Raw genomic sequence first — 16,604 nt, 5'->3', positions numbered from 1 at the left:
AAGGGGTTAAGGAATGGGGAAAGCCGGACGCACGTAATGATTGTGGTATATGTAGACATCCCAGGGGAGCAGAGGCCCAAACCTGTGGGGCTTGGAGGATGACAACAGCAACATGGTGATGGGTTCAGATTCTGTTTTACATACTGACGAGCCCAGCTTAAAGCCTTAGGATCTGAGTCTTCGAAAAGATGGGCTGTACTATAATTTAGAAGTTATGAGAGAGATTCGCTTCTGCACTGTGACGCTGGCTACCAGAACAATCATGACCTCATTTTTCCTCTGCTAGGTCAGCTACTCTGCTAGGTCAACTCTGAGGCTGCTTAACAAGATAAAATCCTATGGCATCGCAGGAAAGATACTGGCATGGATGGAGGAATGGCTGACAGGCAGGAGGCAGTGAGTGGGACTAAAGGGGGCCTTTTCTGGTTGGCTACTGGTGAGTGGTTAGTGTTCATCAGGGGTCAGTATAATGCTGAGTCTTTTATAAGACATTGGTCAGGTCTCATTTGGAGTATTGTCAACAGTTTTGATCCCCAAATCTCAGAAAGGATGTGTTGTCATTGGATAGAGTCCAGAGGAGGATCATGAGGATTATTCCAGGAACATGGGGTTAACATGTGAGGAGCGTTTGGCTGTTTTGGGCCTGTAGAAGGAAGTGGGGGGAGACTCATTGAAACCTACTGAATGTTGTAAGGACTAGGTAGGGTGGATGTGGAGAGGATGTTTCCTATGGTGAGGGTATCCAGAACTAGAGGGCACAGCCTCAAAATTGAGGGGCAACCTTTTAGAACAGAGGTAAGAAGGAATTTTTTTTAGCCAGACAGTAGTGAATCTGTGGAATGCCAAGTTAATGAGTATACTTAAAGCTGAAGGCGGTAGTTTTCTGATTGGTCAGGGCATCAGGGGATATGGCAAGAGGGCAGGTGTATGGGATCGAGTGGGATCCAGGATCAGCCATGATGCAATGAGGGAGAAGACTCGATGGGCTGAATAGCCTAATTCTGCTCCTATGTCTTGTGGTCTTATGGTCAATGTTGTTGTTTCATATGGCATTCACAGATCTAATTGAAGTGTGGCCTGGGAGGGGCAGACGTGAGTCTGTCCATTTGGAGGCCGAGGTTGGATCACTCTTCATCTGGCATCTCATCCACAGCCATTCCAACATGGGTGGCCCAGAGCTGGCATCGCCTGATGGAGTCCTTGAAGTATGCAAGCCTCCAACTGAGGTCAATGTGTTGATCCAGGTTGTGGAGGTGGTAGGTCAATAAACCAGTTCATTAGTTTAGCCCTGGGTCTCTCCCAGTACAAGTGATCAGCTTCTGCTTTGGCAACTGGCTTGGCCCTTTCTCAGGCACTCATCACCAAACCTATCCCTGAAGTCAAAGCTTTGACATTCATAGGCATTCAAAAGCACCTGGGAACTATGAGGCAACAAAACCATGCTACAGAATAAAAATTAATAGAAGAACTTCATAAAACTTCAAAACCTGGAAAATACTGACACATTTCATTAAGTTGAACTATATTCAAAGGTTTTAAAGGTACATTTAATGTCAGAGAAATGTATGCAATATACATTCTGAAATTCTTCTTCTTCTCAACCATCCACGAAAATGGAGGAGAACCCCTAAGATTGAATGACAGTTAAATGTTAGAACCCAAAGCCTCCCCAGCTCCCCCTCCCATGCACAAGCAGCAGCAAAGCAACGATCCCCCCACCAGCAAAAAATGCATCAGTAGCCCCCCACTGAGCACTCAAGCGTGCAGCAAAGCAGCGGTAAAGACGCAGACTTGCAGTACCCCAGAGACTTACTTATTCACCCGGTACTCAATACACCACAGACTCTTTCTCTCCCTAATAAGGGAAAAAGAGGCAACCCCGTTTCACAGCGAGAGGGGAGACATAAACAACTCACTGATTTACAGTGTTATAAGTCTGTTGCGTCGCTCTTTCTGTGCTCTGTGCTCAAAGAACTCGGGCCTCTGGGCACACAGCCAGCAGCCAGCTTGCTGCTTTCAATCTTCCGTGTACTCCCACGACGCACCAAACAGCGGCACCGACCTTGAGTCCACCCGCTTCCAGAGCCACAAAATCCTAAAACCCTGAAGGCACTCTAGTCTTCTAGGCCACGTCCTTGGTGTATCGAATAGCGGCCAGTTGTGAGACTCTGAGAGCGGGTCCTATTCCGCAAAGTCAGCATTCTAACTGCAGGTCGCGGTCTTCAAAAGAACCCTGAAAGGGAAAAATAGAGACATTAAAGATAGAAGTAGAGCTGTTTCTGGAGATGCAAGCAAAAGAGTTGCGTTAGGTGCCATCACCTAATTAAAGGTTTAGGGTCAGAATCAGGTTTTTGCTGTGTTGTGAAATTTGTTACTTTGCAGTAGACAAGATAAAGATGCTATGTTATAAAAATATATAAATAGTGTTAATAATGAGATAATGTCCACAAGTTCATGGTCCGTTCAGAAATTTGATAGTGAAGGAGAAAAACTGTTCCTAAAACATTGAAAAGTGGTCCTTTAGGTAACAGCGAAAAAGGGTGTGTGGTGAGGGCCCTTTAAGATGAATGCTGCCCTTTTCAGGCACCACCTCCTGAAAATATCCTCAATGGTGGGAAGGTTTTGTCAGCTGCCATTTCTTCCCCTTGATTTCAAAGGTGCTGCTGTCGTTGTGGCAGAATAAACTTGCTGCTGGTTCGGCAGGCAGATGTAAAGCCCAAGAGCTATCAAGCAGGTGATGTTACTGCCGCATCAGGCCAGCATCATCTCTGGAGTTAAAAGAGACTTCCATCAGTCTGACATAAACCTGGGTTGAAGGTCTCCCCAGTGTCAGTCACTGCATTTTTAAATAATTTCTTCAAATAATCACTTCCGGCTAATGGACAACCATCTCTGTTACACACTACTGTAGTTATAATTTTGCCAAGGGTATCATTAGCATTTCAGTGCTTGAGTAATTACATTAAAGCTAATTACTAGCACCCCTGTAATTATCATTTTAGTATGAAAGATTTCATAGTGTAATAAAGTATATTTATCCCTTAATAACATTATTATAACGCATCCTCGGGCCATCCCTAGCAGTGAAGAATGTGCGTCCTTTAGAATGGCAAACCCTTTTGGGAGTGTGTTCCTACCAAAACTGGTGACAATCTTCTAAAGAATAATTTTCTCACATGCCAAGGGAATTTTGAGCAGAGATTGTCATTGAAAGTGGATTGGGAAAACTAGGCCAGTACTGGACCTCCAGAGAGGGAATCTGTAGAATATCTAAGAGATGGCTTTTTAGAACAGCTTGTTGTTGAGCCCACCAGGGGATCAGCTGTGCTGGATTGGGTGTTGTGCAATGATCCAGAGGTGATAAGAGAGCTTAAGGTTAAGGAACCCTTGGGGAACAGTGATCACAATATGATTGAGTTCACTTTGAAATTGAGAAGAAGGAGAAACTGAATTCCAATGTGTTGGCATTTGAGTGGAATAAGGGCAATTACAACGGCATGAGAGGGGAACTGGCCAAGGTTGTCTGGAAAGGGACACCAGCAGGAAGGACAGCAGAGCAGCAATGAAGGAATTTCTGCAAAAAATGAGGGAAGTGCGAGACAGATACGTTCCAAGTAAGAAGAAATTTTTGAATGGAAGAAAGACAGTACCGTGGCTGACAAGTGAAGTCAGAACCAAAGTAAAAGCAAAAGAGAAGGCAGACAAGGAAGCCAAAGCTAGTGGGAAGACAGAGGATTGGGAAGCTTTTAAAAACTTGCAGAAGGAAACTAAGAAGGCCATTAGGAAGGAAAAGATCAATTATGAAAGGAAGCTGGCAACTAATATCAAAGAAGATACTGAAAGCGTTTTTAAGTATATAAGGGGTAAAAGAAAGTTGAGGGTAGATATAGGACCAATAGAAAATGATGCAGGCGATATTGTAATGAGAGACACAGAGATAGATTCTGGCATTGTACCGGATGACTGGAAAATTGCAAACCGCTTTTTAAGAAGGGTGGGAGGCAGCAGAAAGGAAACTATAGACCTGTTAGCCTGACATCAGTGGTTCAGAAGTTGCTGGAATCGATTGTTAGGGATGAGATTACGGATGATCTGGAGACACGTGACAAGATAGGCCAAAGCCAGTACTGTATGGTTTCCTGAAAGGAAAATCCTGCCTGACTAACCTACTGCAATTTTTTGAGGAAATTACAAACAAGTTAGATAAAGGAGATGCAGTGGATATGGTGTACTTAGATTTTGTGAAGGCCTTTGACAAGGTGCCGCACATGAGGCTGCTTAGCAAGATAAGATCCCATGCAATTACAGGGTGGAGAATTGGCTGATCGGCAGAAAACAGAGAGTGGAAATAAAGGGATCCTATTCTGACTGGTTACCAGAGGAGTTCCACAGGGGTCGGGGTTGGGACCGCTGCTTTTTACGATATATGTCATTGTTTTGGACTATGGGATTAATGGTTTTGTGGCTAAATTTGCTGATGATGCAAAGATAGGTGGAGGAGCAGGTAGTGTTGAGGAAACAGAAAACCTGCAGAGAAACTTAGATAGTTTAAGGGAATGGTCAAAGAAGTGGTAAATGAATTACAATGTTGGAAAATGTATGGTGTTACGTATCCCATAACTGGATAACTTACCAGCAAAGATAGAGAGGTCTGTTGAAGTCTGTTGTCACTATTTTCAAACGTTTTATTCGTAAAGGGACACAAAGGTAGGGTTAATACATACATTCAGATAAGTCACATTGTCAACACTCAATCCAGAGCGCGGGTATATTAATAATCATCATTCTTAAATGAGCTCTGCTGATGTCTAGGGGTTAATAGATTGTCCGTTGGAAATATAAAAGTCACTCTGAAAGCCTGCCGGCTTCAGTCCGTTGGAAATCGCTGGGTTTTTCGTGGGGTGACCGAGAGAGAGAGATTGGGGGGGAGAAGAGAAAGAACTTGCCGAGTCTCGATGAATCTTCCGTGAAAATCGGGGGAGCATTGGTTTCCTCTCCCCGATGTTAGTTAAAAGCGGTTTTCCGTGATTCCAGCCACAGATCCCAATCCCGGAATCTAACGCACGTGGCTTCCTTCAGAATGGCTTCCCGCTGCTGCGGGAACAACACTCTCGTGTCTTCTTGGTGCGTCTGAGGGCTGTCCCCCTGAGACTCTCCTTTATACTTCCTCACGGGGTCGCAGGTGTCAATCAGGCTAGGATGATGCAATCTCTCTCTCAACCAGCCCACCTTGCCCGAGGGCTTTACAGGTGGTCTCCATGAGACATTAGTCGCTGTTGTCTTTATTCTGTATCGCTGGTGGTACCTGCAACTTGGCACGTATCTCTCTCTCTCTCCGACTGGGTCTACTGATCCCCCCCCCCCTCAACGGGTGCTCTTACGATTCTCCGGAAGGAGGGGGCTGCTCCCGCTCCTTCGGCCCCTCAGAGCTGTGGTACCTTCATAACAATGGTCATGCACTTTGGTGAAAGAAATAAACAGGCAAACTATTATTTAGATGGGGAGAGAATTCAAAATGCAGAGATGCAAAGGGACATAGGAGTCCTTGTGCAGGACACCCAAAAGGTTAACCTCCAGGTTGAGCCAGTGGTGAAGAAGGCAAATGCAATGTTGGCATTTGTTTCTAGAGGTGTAGAATATAAGAGCAGGGATGTGATGTTGAGGCTCTATAAGGCACTTGTGAGACCACACAGAGTATTATTTTAGAAAGGCTCCTTATTTTAGCAAGGATATACTGACATTGGAGAGAAGATGCACAGGAATGATTCCAGGAATTAAAGGGTTTCCATATGAGGAACTTGTGGCAGCTCTTGGGCTCTATTCCCTGATGTTCAGGAGAATGAGTGGGGATCTCATAGTAGCATTCTGAATGTTAAGAGGCCTGAACAGATTAGATATGACAATTTCCCATGGTAGGGGAGTCCAGGACAAGAGGGCACAACTTCAGGGATGAAGGACATCCAGTTAGAACAGAGATACGGAGAAATTACTTTAGTCAAAGGGTGGCAAATCTGTGGAATTTGCTGCCACGAGCAGCTGTGGAGGCCAAGTCATTGGGTGCATTTAAGGCAGAGATAGATATGTTCTTGATTGGCCAGGGCATCAAAGGGTATGGGTTGAAAGCAGGGGAGTGGGGATGACTGGAAGAATTGGATCAGCCCATGACTGAATGGCGGAGACTTGATGGGCCAGCATCTGCTCCTATGTCTTATGGTCTTATTTATGAATTAGTAACAAGAATTATAGGCTTCGTTATTGAAAAATGATGGATCCTGCTGCTTATTTACCTGTATTCATTGTTGTACTATTATTAAAAGTATAACAAAGACAGATTGAAATAAATGAAGTACTTTAGAAAACTTGGTAAAAATTATTATTAATAATCTTAAAAAAACAATTAAAATAGGATGATTTCTAAATTGTATTGTTGTTGTAACAATTTACTATCCAGTTACTGATGTGAAGACAAGGTCTGCAAGGATCTCAACATGAATTATTCAGCATTACATGTCCTTACAACCATCTAGCTGGTGCCATGCTGGCATGAGAGTTTTCCTGTGAAAATATCTCACTGCTCTCAGGTTGTCAAAAGTCATTTGCTGCTCCAATTGGCAGTAAAGATAATCTTTACACTTTTATTGTGGATGGGGTTTAAAGAATTGAGGTGTGGCACTGCCTGCCATGTGCCAACAAAAATTTTACACATGCCATCACAGGCATTTATGCCGGAGGTTTGCTACTTTTGACCATGTGAAATTAGCTTTCAAAAAGGGTATGGGGGGAGAGTCATTTTTGACTTGTGGTTAATAATCTCTATTCTCAATCACAATCCCAGAACATGACCTGAAAATGTCAGCTGGTAGTGCTGAGGTGGGTGACATCTTAAAATGAAACATATTGTCAGGTCAATGCAAGAAAAAGGTTGCAATGCAGTACTTTTAAAAAAGAGAACTGTTCTTTGTATTTTTTCGATCTTCACCTGATAACTAATATGGCAAATCATTTCATCTGTTTGTGGGAGCTTGCTGTGTACAAATTAGTTGATGTGTTTCCTATATTACAGCCCATAATTCAAAATATTTAATTGCCTCTAAAATGCTTTTAAACATTTTTAGATTTATCAATATTGATGTTTTTATGCAATCAAATGTGAAGTACCTCAGAATATTTTGCTACACTCAATGGGATAAGACAAATGGAAATCTTTACTCTACCCTTTCATCTTCTGAAACTCAGGTTAGGGTAAGCTTTAGGGAAAATGTGTGCTTTCTTATAATCCTCTACCTGAAGCACCTTATCCCACTTAAAGTGGTTAAATGTTTTTGAAAGAAACTGTTAAAGGAAATGGCAAGGGATGGGTCAATTAAATATTTCAACAAACCACCCTGGACACTTCATTGAAGAACCTTCTCCTGAAGTCTAAATTCTTTTGGTGTAAAATTCCTCCATAAACCCACTTACTGTTTAAGCTACTGGTGCAGCCAGCCTTTGAGTGATCCCATTTTGTTTCCTTTCCTTTTGCAAAGGAGCATTTTATATGCAGTCTGACGGTAACCTGAAGAAAGAGTTGTCAAGTTGGGATTCGAATCTCTAGCCTCCTTTTCTGCATTCACTATTCTGTACTTTTTCATGTCCTGATCATCGGGTGATTAGAATAGATCCTTCAGCCCAATTGGTTCATGCTAGTCCCAGTTATTGTCCTTCCAGCATGCGTTGATATATGTTAGTGGTCAACCCAGATGAAAGGTCCCATCTGACAATGCGGACCAACATCAGCAAAGGAAGTCTTTAGGCATCTTGGTTTTATAAAGCACATTTCTTTCCAGAGTTTCTTTGTGCCAAATCTGTTTCAATATGCTTCTTAGGACTGAGGAGACAGTTCAGACTGTGTAACCTACTAACCTCCCCACATTCCTGACAATTCTACTTCTCACCAACACTGGCTAATTGGTGTGCTGCTGTGCATTTACTTAAATCAATCAAAGAGACTTACTTACACTTACTTTCTCCACAGCTTCCTGGAAAGAAAGGCTTTGGCACTGCAGGTTGGACAGTTCAGTGCAAAATAGAGGCCTACTTTTGGCTGGGTCTGAATAAGCAGAGGAAGGATTTCCTCAGTGGCCTTCCAAGTGGATATGAAGAGAACAAAGCAGTAAAGGGTCCAGGAACACAGTCAATCCCTCCTATAAGTCTGACCTACATCAGTAAGTACCAGTTCTAAAAGTAATTGATTACAGTATAGTGTTTCATATCTAGTTTTTAATCCATGCTCTAGAAAAAAAATAATTGCAAGAAATATTCAACTAGTCAGGCAACTTCAAAGTTCATGAGGCAAACTATTTAGCTCACCTCCCTGACTCACACTTCCCAAGACTCTCAACATGCTAAAGAGGTATGGTTCTAATCATCTTCTTTCCCATCCTGGAGACAGGCTGCAGGGCCTGAAGAGTAACTAAACTCCAGCCAGTGAGAAAGCCTTTTATATCACTTTGCATGTCAGAGGCTTTTTGACAGTGCGGGTCTCAGGTAATCTCAATAGATCTTTTTAACCTATTTTTATGTAACTTTTAATTCTTTCTTACTTTTCTTTTAATATTTGTATACAGTATCTGTACGTCTTTGCACTTGTAATGCTACTGTCTATAATTTCCTTTGGGATCAATAAAGTATCTATCTAGATTTAAGCAACTCATTTAAATAGTTGAAAATGTGTTAAACATGAACAAGTAATAAAAAGCATAAAATTATCTTTCTCCATGGGGAAGGACACCCATTCTAATAAATGGAGTTATTGTTTGAACACGTTTCCTTCCATTGGCTTCGGAGGAAAGGAAGTAAAGGTCTACCAGAAGTTATACAGTGCATGAGTGGCCCCTGCTCAACTTCAGACTTGTTGATGAAATTATCATTGCTTTAATGGAGGCATCAAGTTCTTGAAAAGAGGAACCTAATAATTATATTAAAACAAACTGACATCCATAGTGTTTACCATTTTACCCAGTGAAATTTGGAATTTAAGTTCATTGTGTACTTTGTAATAATTTTTTTTTATTTTGCAAAATCAGAAAAACAGCTTTTCCAGCTGAGAGTTCACATGTACCAAGCACGAAGCCTGTGTGCAGCAGACAGCAGTGGTCTCTCTGACCCATTCGCACGAGTCTTCTTCTCCACCCAGAGCCAGTGCACTGAGGTAATTACCATGTCATCCAAAGGGACTTGCTTTTATGAAATGCATTTTCCAATATAAAAACTTGCCAGTTCCCTATTTCTCTAAGTGTTTCACAAGTACTGAACTTTCACAAGGGAAAGGCACCAATATAAGCAGACTACTACTGAAATGGAGAACCCAGGCTCTGCTGCCAGGTGTAGGTACAGAACAAAAAGAGTATTCACTTGAAGACAAAGAAAGTATTCACCATTTTACCACCCCGCATCTTGGAGGGTGTCAGCTGCCACAGCTCCTCATCTGATAAGTGGCTTGAGAGATGATAATGATTACTAGATTCACATGTTGTCCTGTTTTGGCTTTTGCCAAATTACAGAAAGCACATGGAAACAAATGACGTCTGGTTAGCAAAAGCAGGAATACACCAAGGTGGAGTGGCTAGATTTTAGATCATTAAATTGTCAGTGTATCTGTACTTGATGCGCAGTGTCATGCAAAAGTTTGGGCACCCCGGTCAAAATTTCTGTTATTGTGAATAGTTAAGTGAGTAGAAGATGAACTGATCTCCAAACATTATAAAGTTAAAGATGAAACATTCTTTTCAACATTTTAAACAAGATTAGTGTATTGTTTTTGTTTTGTACAATTTTAGATGAGCTGGCTGGACTTCGGGGCAAGAGGTCCTGAGTTCAAATCCAGCCGGTTCCCTTCAATGCTCTCCATCCGTGCCTGGGTTGAGTGTCGAGCTAGCAACTCGACCTTGTAAAAAAAAACTGGAGAGGGATGGGCTCCGCCAGGTTTCAGATGCCCAAGACACGCCACACGATGAGCAATCACCAAAAAGATCGGTGCTAACAGTTTGTCATGACGGCACCCCCATGACTCCACTAGGAGTTAAGGACGTGCGCACACACACAATTTTACAGTGAAAAAAAGGAAAGGAGCACCATGCAAAAGTTTGAGCACCCCAAAAGATTTGAGCTCTCAGATAACTTTTACCATGGTCTCAGACCTTAATTGGCTTGTTAAGGCTATGGCTTTTTCACAGTCATCATTAGGAAAGGCCAGATGATGCAAATTTCAAAGCTTTATAAATACCCTGACTCTCAAACCTTGTCCCAACAATCAGCAGCCATGGGCTTCTCTAAACAGCTGCCTAGCACTCTGAAGATTAAAATAAATTATGCCTGCAAAGCAGGAGAAGGCTTTAAGAAGATAGCAAAGGGTTTTCAGGTAGCTGGTTCCTCAGTTCGCAATGTAATTAAGAAATGGCACTTAGCAGGGACAATGGAGGTCAACTTGAGGTCTGGAAGACCAAGAGAACTTTCCGAGAGAACTGCTCATAGGATTGCTAGAAAAGCAAATCAAAACCTGTTTGACTGCAAAAGACCTTCAGGAAGATTTAGCAGACTCTGGAGTGGTGGTGCACTGTTCTACTGTGCAGCAACACCTGCACAAATCTGACCTTCATGGAAGAGTCGTCAGAAGAAAATCTTCCCTGTGCCCTCACCACAAAATTCAGTGTCAGAAGTTTGCAAAGGAACACCTAAACAAGCCTGATGCATTTTGGAAACAAGTCCTGTGGACTGATGAAGTTAGAATAGAATTTTTTGGCCGCAATGAGCTAAAGTATGTTAGAAGAAAAAAAGAGTGCAGAATTTCATGAAAAGAAATCCAACCTCTCCAACTATTAAGCACAGGAGTGGATCGATCATGCTTTGGGCATGTTTTGCAGCCAGTGGCACGGGGAACATTTCACTGGTAGAGGGAAGAATGAATTCAATTAAATACCAGCAAATCCTGGAAGCAAACATCACACCGTCTGTTTAAAAAAAAGCTCAAGATGAAAAGAGGATGGCTTGTACACCAGGATAATAATCTTAAACACACCTCAAAATCCACAATGGACTACCTCGAGGTGCAAGCTGAAGGTTTTGCCATGGCCCTCACAGTCCCCTGACCCAAATATCATCGAAAATCTGTGGATAGACATCAAAAGAGCAGTGCATGCAAGATGGTCCAAGAATCTCATAGAACTAGAAGCCTTTTGCAAGGAAGAATGGGCAAAAATTCCCCAAACAAGAATAGAAGGACTCTTAGCTGGCTACAGAAAGCGGTTAAAAGCTGTGATAATTGCCAAAAGGAAGACTAAGTACTGACCATGCAGGGTGCCCAAACTTTTGCTTCAGGCCCTTTTCCCTTCTTGTTATTTTGAAACTGTAAAAGATGGAGAAAAAAGTAATCTTGCTTAAAATATTAAAGAAATGTGTTGTAGCGGTGTGCTACAAGCAGCGCTAAAATTACGACACGGAGTCGGTAACTGCAGTCGAAGGAAAAACTTTATTCGAAAACTTCAGCCTCACTTTTAAGCCTCTGTCAACCGGCCCCCCATGGCGAAGAGGCTCCAAAGCTCTGTGCTCGCAAACCCCCGTAGGCTATCTAATTGTGAGTCGGTTCGCATACGCTAGGAAATGAGCCGCCACATAACCCCCCCCCAGAACCGGCGATACAACCCCCAATGTCCACAGCCTGGGCCAGAACCTGCTTGGGAGGTCGGCCTCTGCGCCGAGGCGCCGGAAACTCGGCCGGTTGCGCCAGGTCCACATGGGCCGGCTTGAGGCGGTCCACCGTGAAAACCTCCTCCTTCCCCCCAACGTCCAGCACGAACGTGGACCCGTTGTTCCGGAGCACCGTAAACGGCCCCTCGTATGGCCGCTGCAGCGGTGGCCGATGCCCGCCCCTTCGTACAAACACAAACTTACAGTTCCGTAGGTCTTTGGGTACGCAGGTCGGGTGCCGCCCATGCTGTGAAGTGGGTATGGGGGCCAGGTTACCGAGCTTCTCGCGAAGTCTGCCCAGGACTGCAGCGGGTTCTTCCTCTTGCCCCCTCGGGGCTGGTAGGAACTCCCCGGGGACGGCCAGGGGCGCGCCGTATACCAACTCGGCCGACGAGGCGTGCAGGTCGTCCTTGGGCGCTGTGCGGATGCCGAGAAGGACCCAGGGAAGCTCGTCCGCCCAGTTGGCTCCTCGCAGGCGGGCCATGAGGGCCGACTTCAGGTGACGGTGGAAACGCTCCACTAGCCCGTTCGACTGTGGGTGGTAGGCAGTGGTGTGGTGCAGCTGAGTCCCCAAAAGGCTGGCCATAGCTGACCACAGGCTGGAGGTGAACTGGGCGCCTCTGTCGGAGGTAATGTGGGCTGGTACACCAAAGCGGGATATCCAGGTGGCGATCAGGGCTCGGGCGCAAGATTCGGAGGTGGTGTCGGTGAGCGGGACCGCCTCTGGCCATCTTGTGAACCGGTCCACGATAGTCAGGAGGTAACGCGCTCCGCGCGACACTGGCAGGGGGCCCACGATATCCACATGAATGTGGTCGAAACGCCGGTGGGCGGGATGGAACTGCTGCGGTGGGGCTTTGGTGTGCCGCTGAACCTTGGCCGTCTGGCAGTGCATGCACGTCCTGGCCCATTCACTGACCTGTTTGCGGAGTCTGTGCCAAACGAACCTGCTGGAAACCATCCGGACAGTTGTCCGGATGGAGGGATGCGCCAAGTTATGAATGGAGTCGAAAACACGTCGCCGCCAGGCTGCGGGGACGACCGGACGGGGCTGGCTGGTGGCGACGTCACAGAGTAGGGTCCTCTCACCTGGGCCCACGGGGAGGTCCTGGAGCTGCAAACCAGAGACTGCAGTCCTGTAACTCGGAATCTCCTCATCTACCTGCTGTGCCTTTGCCAGTGCCTCAAAGTCTACCCCTTGGGAAAGGGCATGAACGGTAGGGCGAGAGAGCGCATCCGCCACGACATTGTCCTTACCCGAGACGTGCCGGACATCCATTGTGTATTCAGAGATGTAGGACAGGTGGCGTTGCTGGCGGGATGACCAGGGGTCGGATGCTTTCGTAAACGCAAAGGTAAGCGGTTTGTGGTCCGTGAACGCGGTGAAGGGCCGACCTTCTAGGAAGTACCTGAAATGCCGGATTGCCAGGTAGAGCGCCAACAGTTCCCGGTCAAAAGCACTGTACTTGAGCTCGGGTGGCCGCAGGTGTTTGCTGAAAAACGCCAGGGGTTGCCAGCGACCTGCGATGAGCTGCTCCAGCACCCCACCGACTGCCGTGTTTGATGCGTCCACTGTGAGGGCGGTAGGGGTGTCCATTCTGGGATGTACTAGCATTGCGGCGTCAGCCAAAGCTTCCTTCGTTTGAACGAAAGCGGCGGCGGACTCCTCGTCCCAGATCCAAATAGATGAACGCGAAGTCCAGGTCCCGTCCCACCGCGTCCATTAACCGCTGGAACGTCTGTGCGGCATTCTTCAGGCCGAACGGCATGCGGAGGAACTCGAAGAGGCCAAACGGGGTGATGAGAGCCGTCTTGGGGACGTCGTCAGGATGCATCGGGATTTGATGGTACCCTCGGACAAGGTCGACCTTGGAGAAGATCCGGGCGCCGTGCAGGTTTGCCGCAAAGTCCTGAATGTGCGGCACAGGGTAGCGGTCCGGTGTGGTAGCCTCGTTCAGCCTGCGGTAGTCGCCGCACGGTCTCCAGCCCCCCGTCGCTTTGGGCACCATGTGCAGGGGGGAAGCCCAGGGGCTGTCGGACCGCCGGATGATCCCCAATTCCTCCATTCTCTGGAACTCCTCCTTCGCCAGTCGGAGCTTGTCCGGGGGAAGCCGCCGAGCACGGGCATGGAGGGGTGGTCCCTGTGTCGGGATGTGGTGCTGTACGCCGTGCCTGGGCATGGCTGCTGTGAACTGCGGTGCCAGAACCGATGGGAACTCCGCCAGGACCCTGGTGAAGTCGTTGTCGGACAGCGTGATGGAGCCGAGGTGAGGGGCTGGCAACTGGGCCGCGCCCAGGGAGAACGTCTGAAAGGTCTCGGCGTGTACCAGTCTCTTCCTGGGCAGGTCAACCAGCAGGCTGTGAGCTCGCAAAAAATCCGCACCCAGAAGCGGTTGGGCTACGGCGGCCAGTGTGAAGTCCCACGTGAACTGGCTGGAGCCGAACTGTAGCTGCACCTGACGGGTGCCATAGGTCCTTACTGTGCTGCCATTCACGGCCCTCAGGGGGAGACCCGGTGCCCTGCTGTGGGTGTCGTAACTCGTCGGAGGTAAAACGCTGACCTCAGCCCCAGTATCGACCAAAAACCGGCGTCCCGACCTTCTATCCCACACATACAGGAGGCTATCCCGATGGCCAGCCGCCGTAGCCATCAGCGGCGGCTGGCCCTGGCGTTTCCCGGGAACTTGCAGGGCGGGCGACAACGGCGGGCTTCTGCGCCCCACCGCTGGTGGTAGAAGCACCAGTGGTCATTGGGCCGGGGGTTAGTGGGCTCTGCGGCCGGGCCTGGACTGGTTTGCTGCTGGGAGCGTGGCTGGGAGATCTGTGCGATGGACGCCCCGCTCACCTTTTTGGCGTTCCACAGCAAGTCCGCCCGGGCTGCCACCTTCCGGGGGTCACTGAAATCCGCGTCGGACAGCAGCAGGCGTATGTCCTCGGGCAGCTGCTCCAGGAATGCCTGCTCAAACATGAGGCCTGTGTGTCCCTCGGCCAGAGACAACATCTCGTTCATTAAAGCCGATGGAGGTCTGTCGCCCAAGCCATCCAGGTGCAGTAAGCGGGCAGCCCGCTCGCGCCGTGAGAGTCTGAAAGTCCTGAGGAGCAGGGCTTTGAATTCCGTGTACTTGCCGTCTACCGGGGGCGACTGTACAAACTCCGCGACCTGGGCAGCTGTGTCCTGGTCGAGGGAGCCCACCACGTAGTAGTAGCGGGTGTCTTCTGAGGTGATCCGGCGAACGTGGAATTGGGCTTCAGCTTGCTGGAACCATAGGTCCGGGCGCTGTGTCCAGAAACCCGGCAGTTTCAACGAATCCGCATGAACAGAGGCGGCGTCGGTCATTTCTGGTCCAAAAATCGTTTGGACCGTCGGGGTCACCAATTGTAGCGGTGTGCTACAAGCAGCGCTAAAATTACGACACGGAGTCGGTAACTGCAGACGAAGGAAAAACTTTATTCGAAAACTTCAGCCTCACTTTTAAGCCTCTGTCAACCGGCCCCCCATGGCGAAGAGGCTCCAAAGCTCTGTGCTCGCAAACCCCCGTAGGCTATCTAATTGTGAGTCGGTTCGCATACGCTAGGAAATGAGCCGCCACAGTGTCATCTTTAACTTTATGCCTTTTGGAAATCAGGTCATCTTTTACTTGCTTAGCTATTCACAGTAACAGAAATTTTGATCAGGGTGCCCAAACTTTTGCATAACACTGTATTTAAGAACCGAACTCCACAGCCATGTTATACCAACCACCCAAGGCCTTTTCGATTTAACCAAAGCTGAGAACTAGATGTACCTTGTTAAACCTCCAGGTACAAACCTCCAGAGAAAGAGGTGAACATGTACCCAAGTGTGACAATCATCTTCATTGCTATTTTTGTCAGTGGTTTCATCAAGCTGCATCCAGACCTTGTGTACACCAAGTGTCACTTCATGGCAAGTTCATTGTTACATAGTATGGACATGTCCTTTCCAGCTGTAAACTACCTATCTGTACTAGCTACTTGTCCCCAGTGTTGCCTTAGAACTTCCCATTCATTAGACCATGCCATGTTTGTCCTCATAGAACATTTTAGCCAAAAGAGTGCTTCTGATGACAAGTTGATCAAGCAGCAGTTGATGTAAAGTGTCATCATAGCTCTACTGGGAAAGAATACAGCGGATCCACTGTGATGATTTCTAAAGCTGACTGTCAAAGTTGTTTGCCAGACTCTTCACCAGAGCTGTCAGACAAGCACGAGTGACAAGGCCAACCTTTTAAGAATGTTCTGGTTTGCCAGGCTATCAGTCTTTGTGATAGCTGCACTGGCAGTGACATCATTGCCAATTTCCTTCTCAGTGAATACTTTGCCACAAGCATGGGTGGGTCAATGGGATTGTTGCAACTTGGCCCGAACAGCTGAATAACAGATCCATCTCTGCTGTGCGATCTGCTCCTGGAGGCACAAACTGCAATTGTCAACTGCTGCTGGAGAACTATCAAAGCAGTGAAAGGCATTCCCTTTTCTCCCCAAGTCTCACTTTTCATCCAGGGTACAATGTTGACAGTGATCAAGTGCTGCAAACTAAGATCCAGAGCCACATATTCAGAGATGTGCTGAAGACATTGCAAAAGCTGCAGTTTCAGGCCTTCCAGCCTGTATACTAAGTGGCTGGAATCTGTGTGAAAACTACGAACTGTTTGCTCAAGGGATGTATACAAACATTAACTAGTTAGCTATGTTTGGTAATTTGAAGAGCATGACTTGCAATGGAAACATTGACATAATTTTTTGTATTACGTGCACCTGAAATCTTTATGAATGGAGTAGATTCTAAAATTTAAAAATCGTATACCTGGAAATAAGGAAGTGAGAGTTTGATTGTTCTGTAAGTTTAGGCTCTGAGGCTT

At 46.6% G+C, this 16,604-nt stretch overlaps 1 protein-coding gene and 1 long non-coding RNA gene across 6 annotated transcripts in view; one reads left to right on the top strand and one right to left on the bottom strand.

Moving 5' to 3' along the window:
* The window catches only part of otofa (otoferlin a), a 351,746-nt gene that overhangs the window by 265,256 nt on the left and 69,886 nt on the right, over nucleotides 1-16,604 (top strand). For all 5 annotated transcript variants that reach the window (XM_059981755.1, XM_059981752.1, XM_059981757.1 and 2 more), the window contains 2 exons: nucleotides 8,015-8,204; nucleotides 9,066-9,190. In XM_059981755.1, the coding sequence (XP_059837738.1) occupies nucleotides 8,015-8,204; nucleotides 9,066-9,190 (315 nt within the window). The remainder of the gene's footprint in view (nucleotides 1-8,014; nucleotides 8,205-9,065; nucleotides 9,191-16,604) is intronic.
* The window catches only part of LOC132400613 (uncharacterized), a 66,484-nt gene continuing 51,513 nt past the window's right edge, over nucleotides 1,634-16,604 (bottom strand). The window contains exon 3 of the long non-coding RNA XR_009514318.1: nucleotides 1,634-2,233. This is a non-coding gene — a long non-coding RNA (uncharacterized LOC132400613). The remainder of the gene's footprint in view (nucleotides 2,234-16,604) is intronic.

Source organism: Hypanus sabinus, chromosome 10 (genome assembly GCF_030144855.1).
Source record: "Hypanus sabinus isolate sHypSab1 chromosome 10, sHypSab1.hap1, whole genome shotgun sequence".
NCBI classification, from domain to species: Eukaryota; Metazoa; Chordata; class Chondrichthyes; order Myliobatiformes; family Dasyatidae; genus Hypanus; species Hypanus sabinus.
The sequence above is the reverse complement of the archived record's forward strand: the minus strand, read 5'-3'. Positions and strand labels throughout refer to the sequence as shown.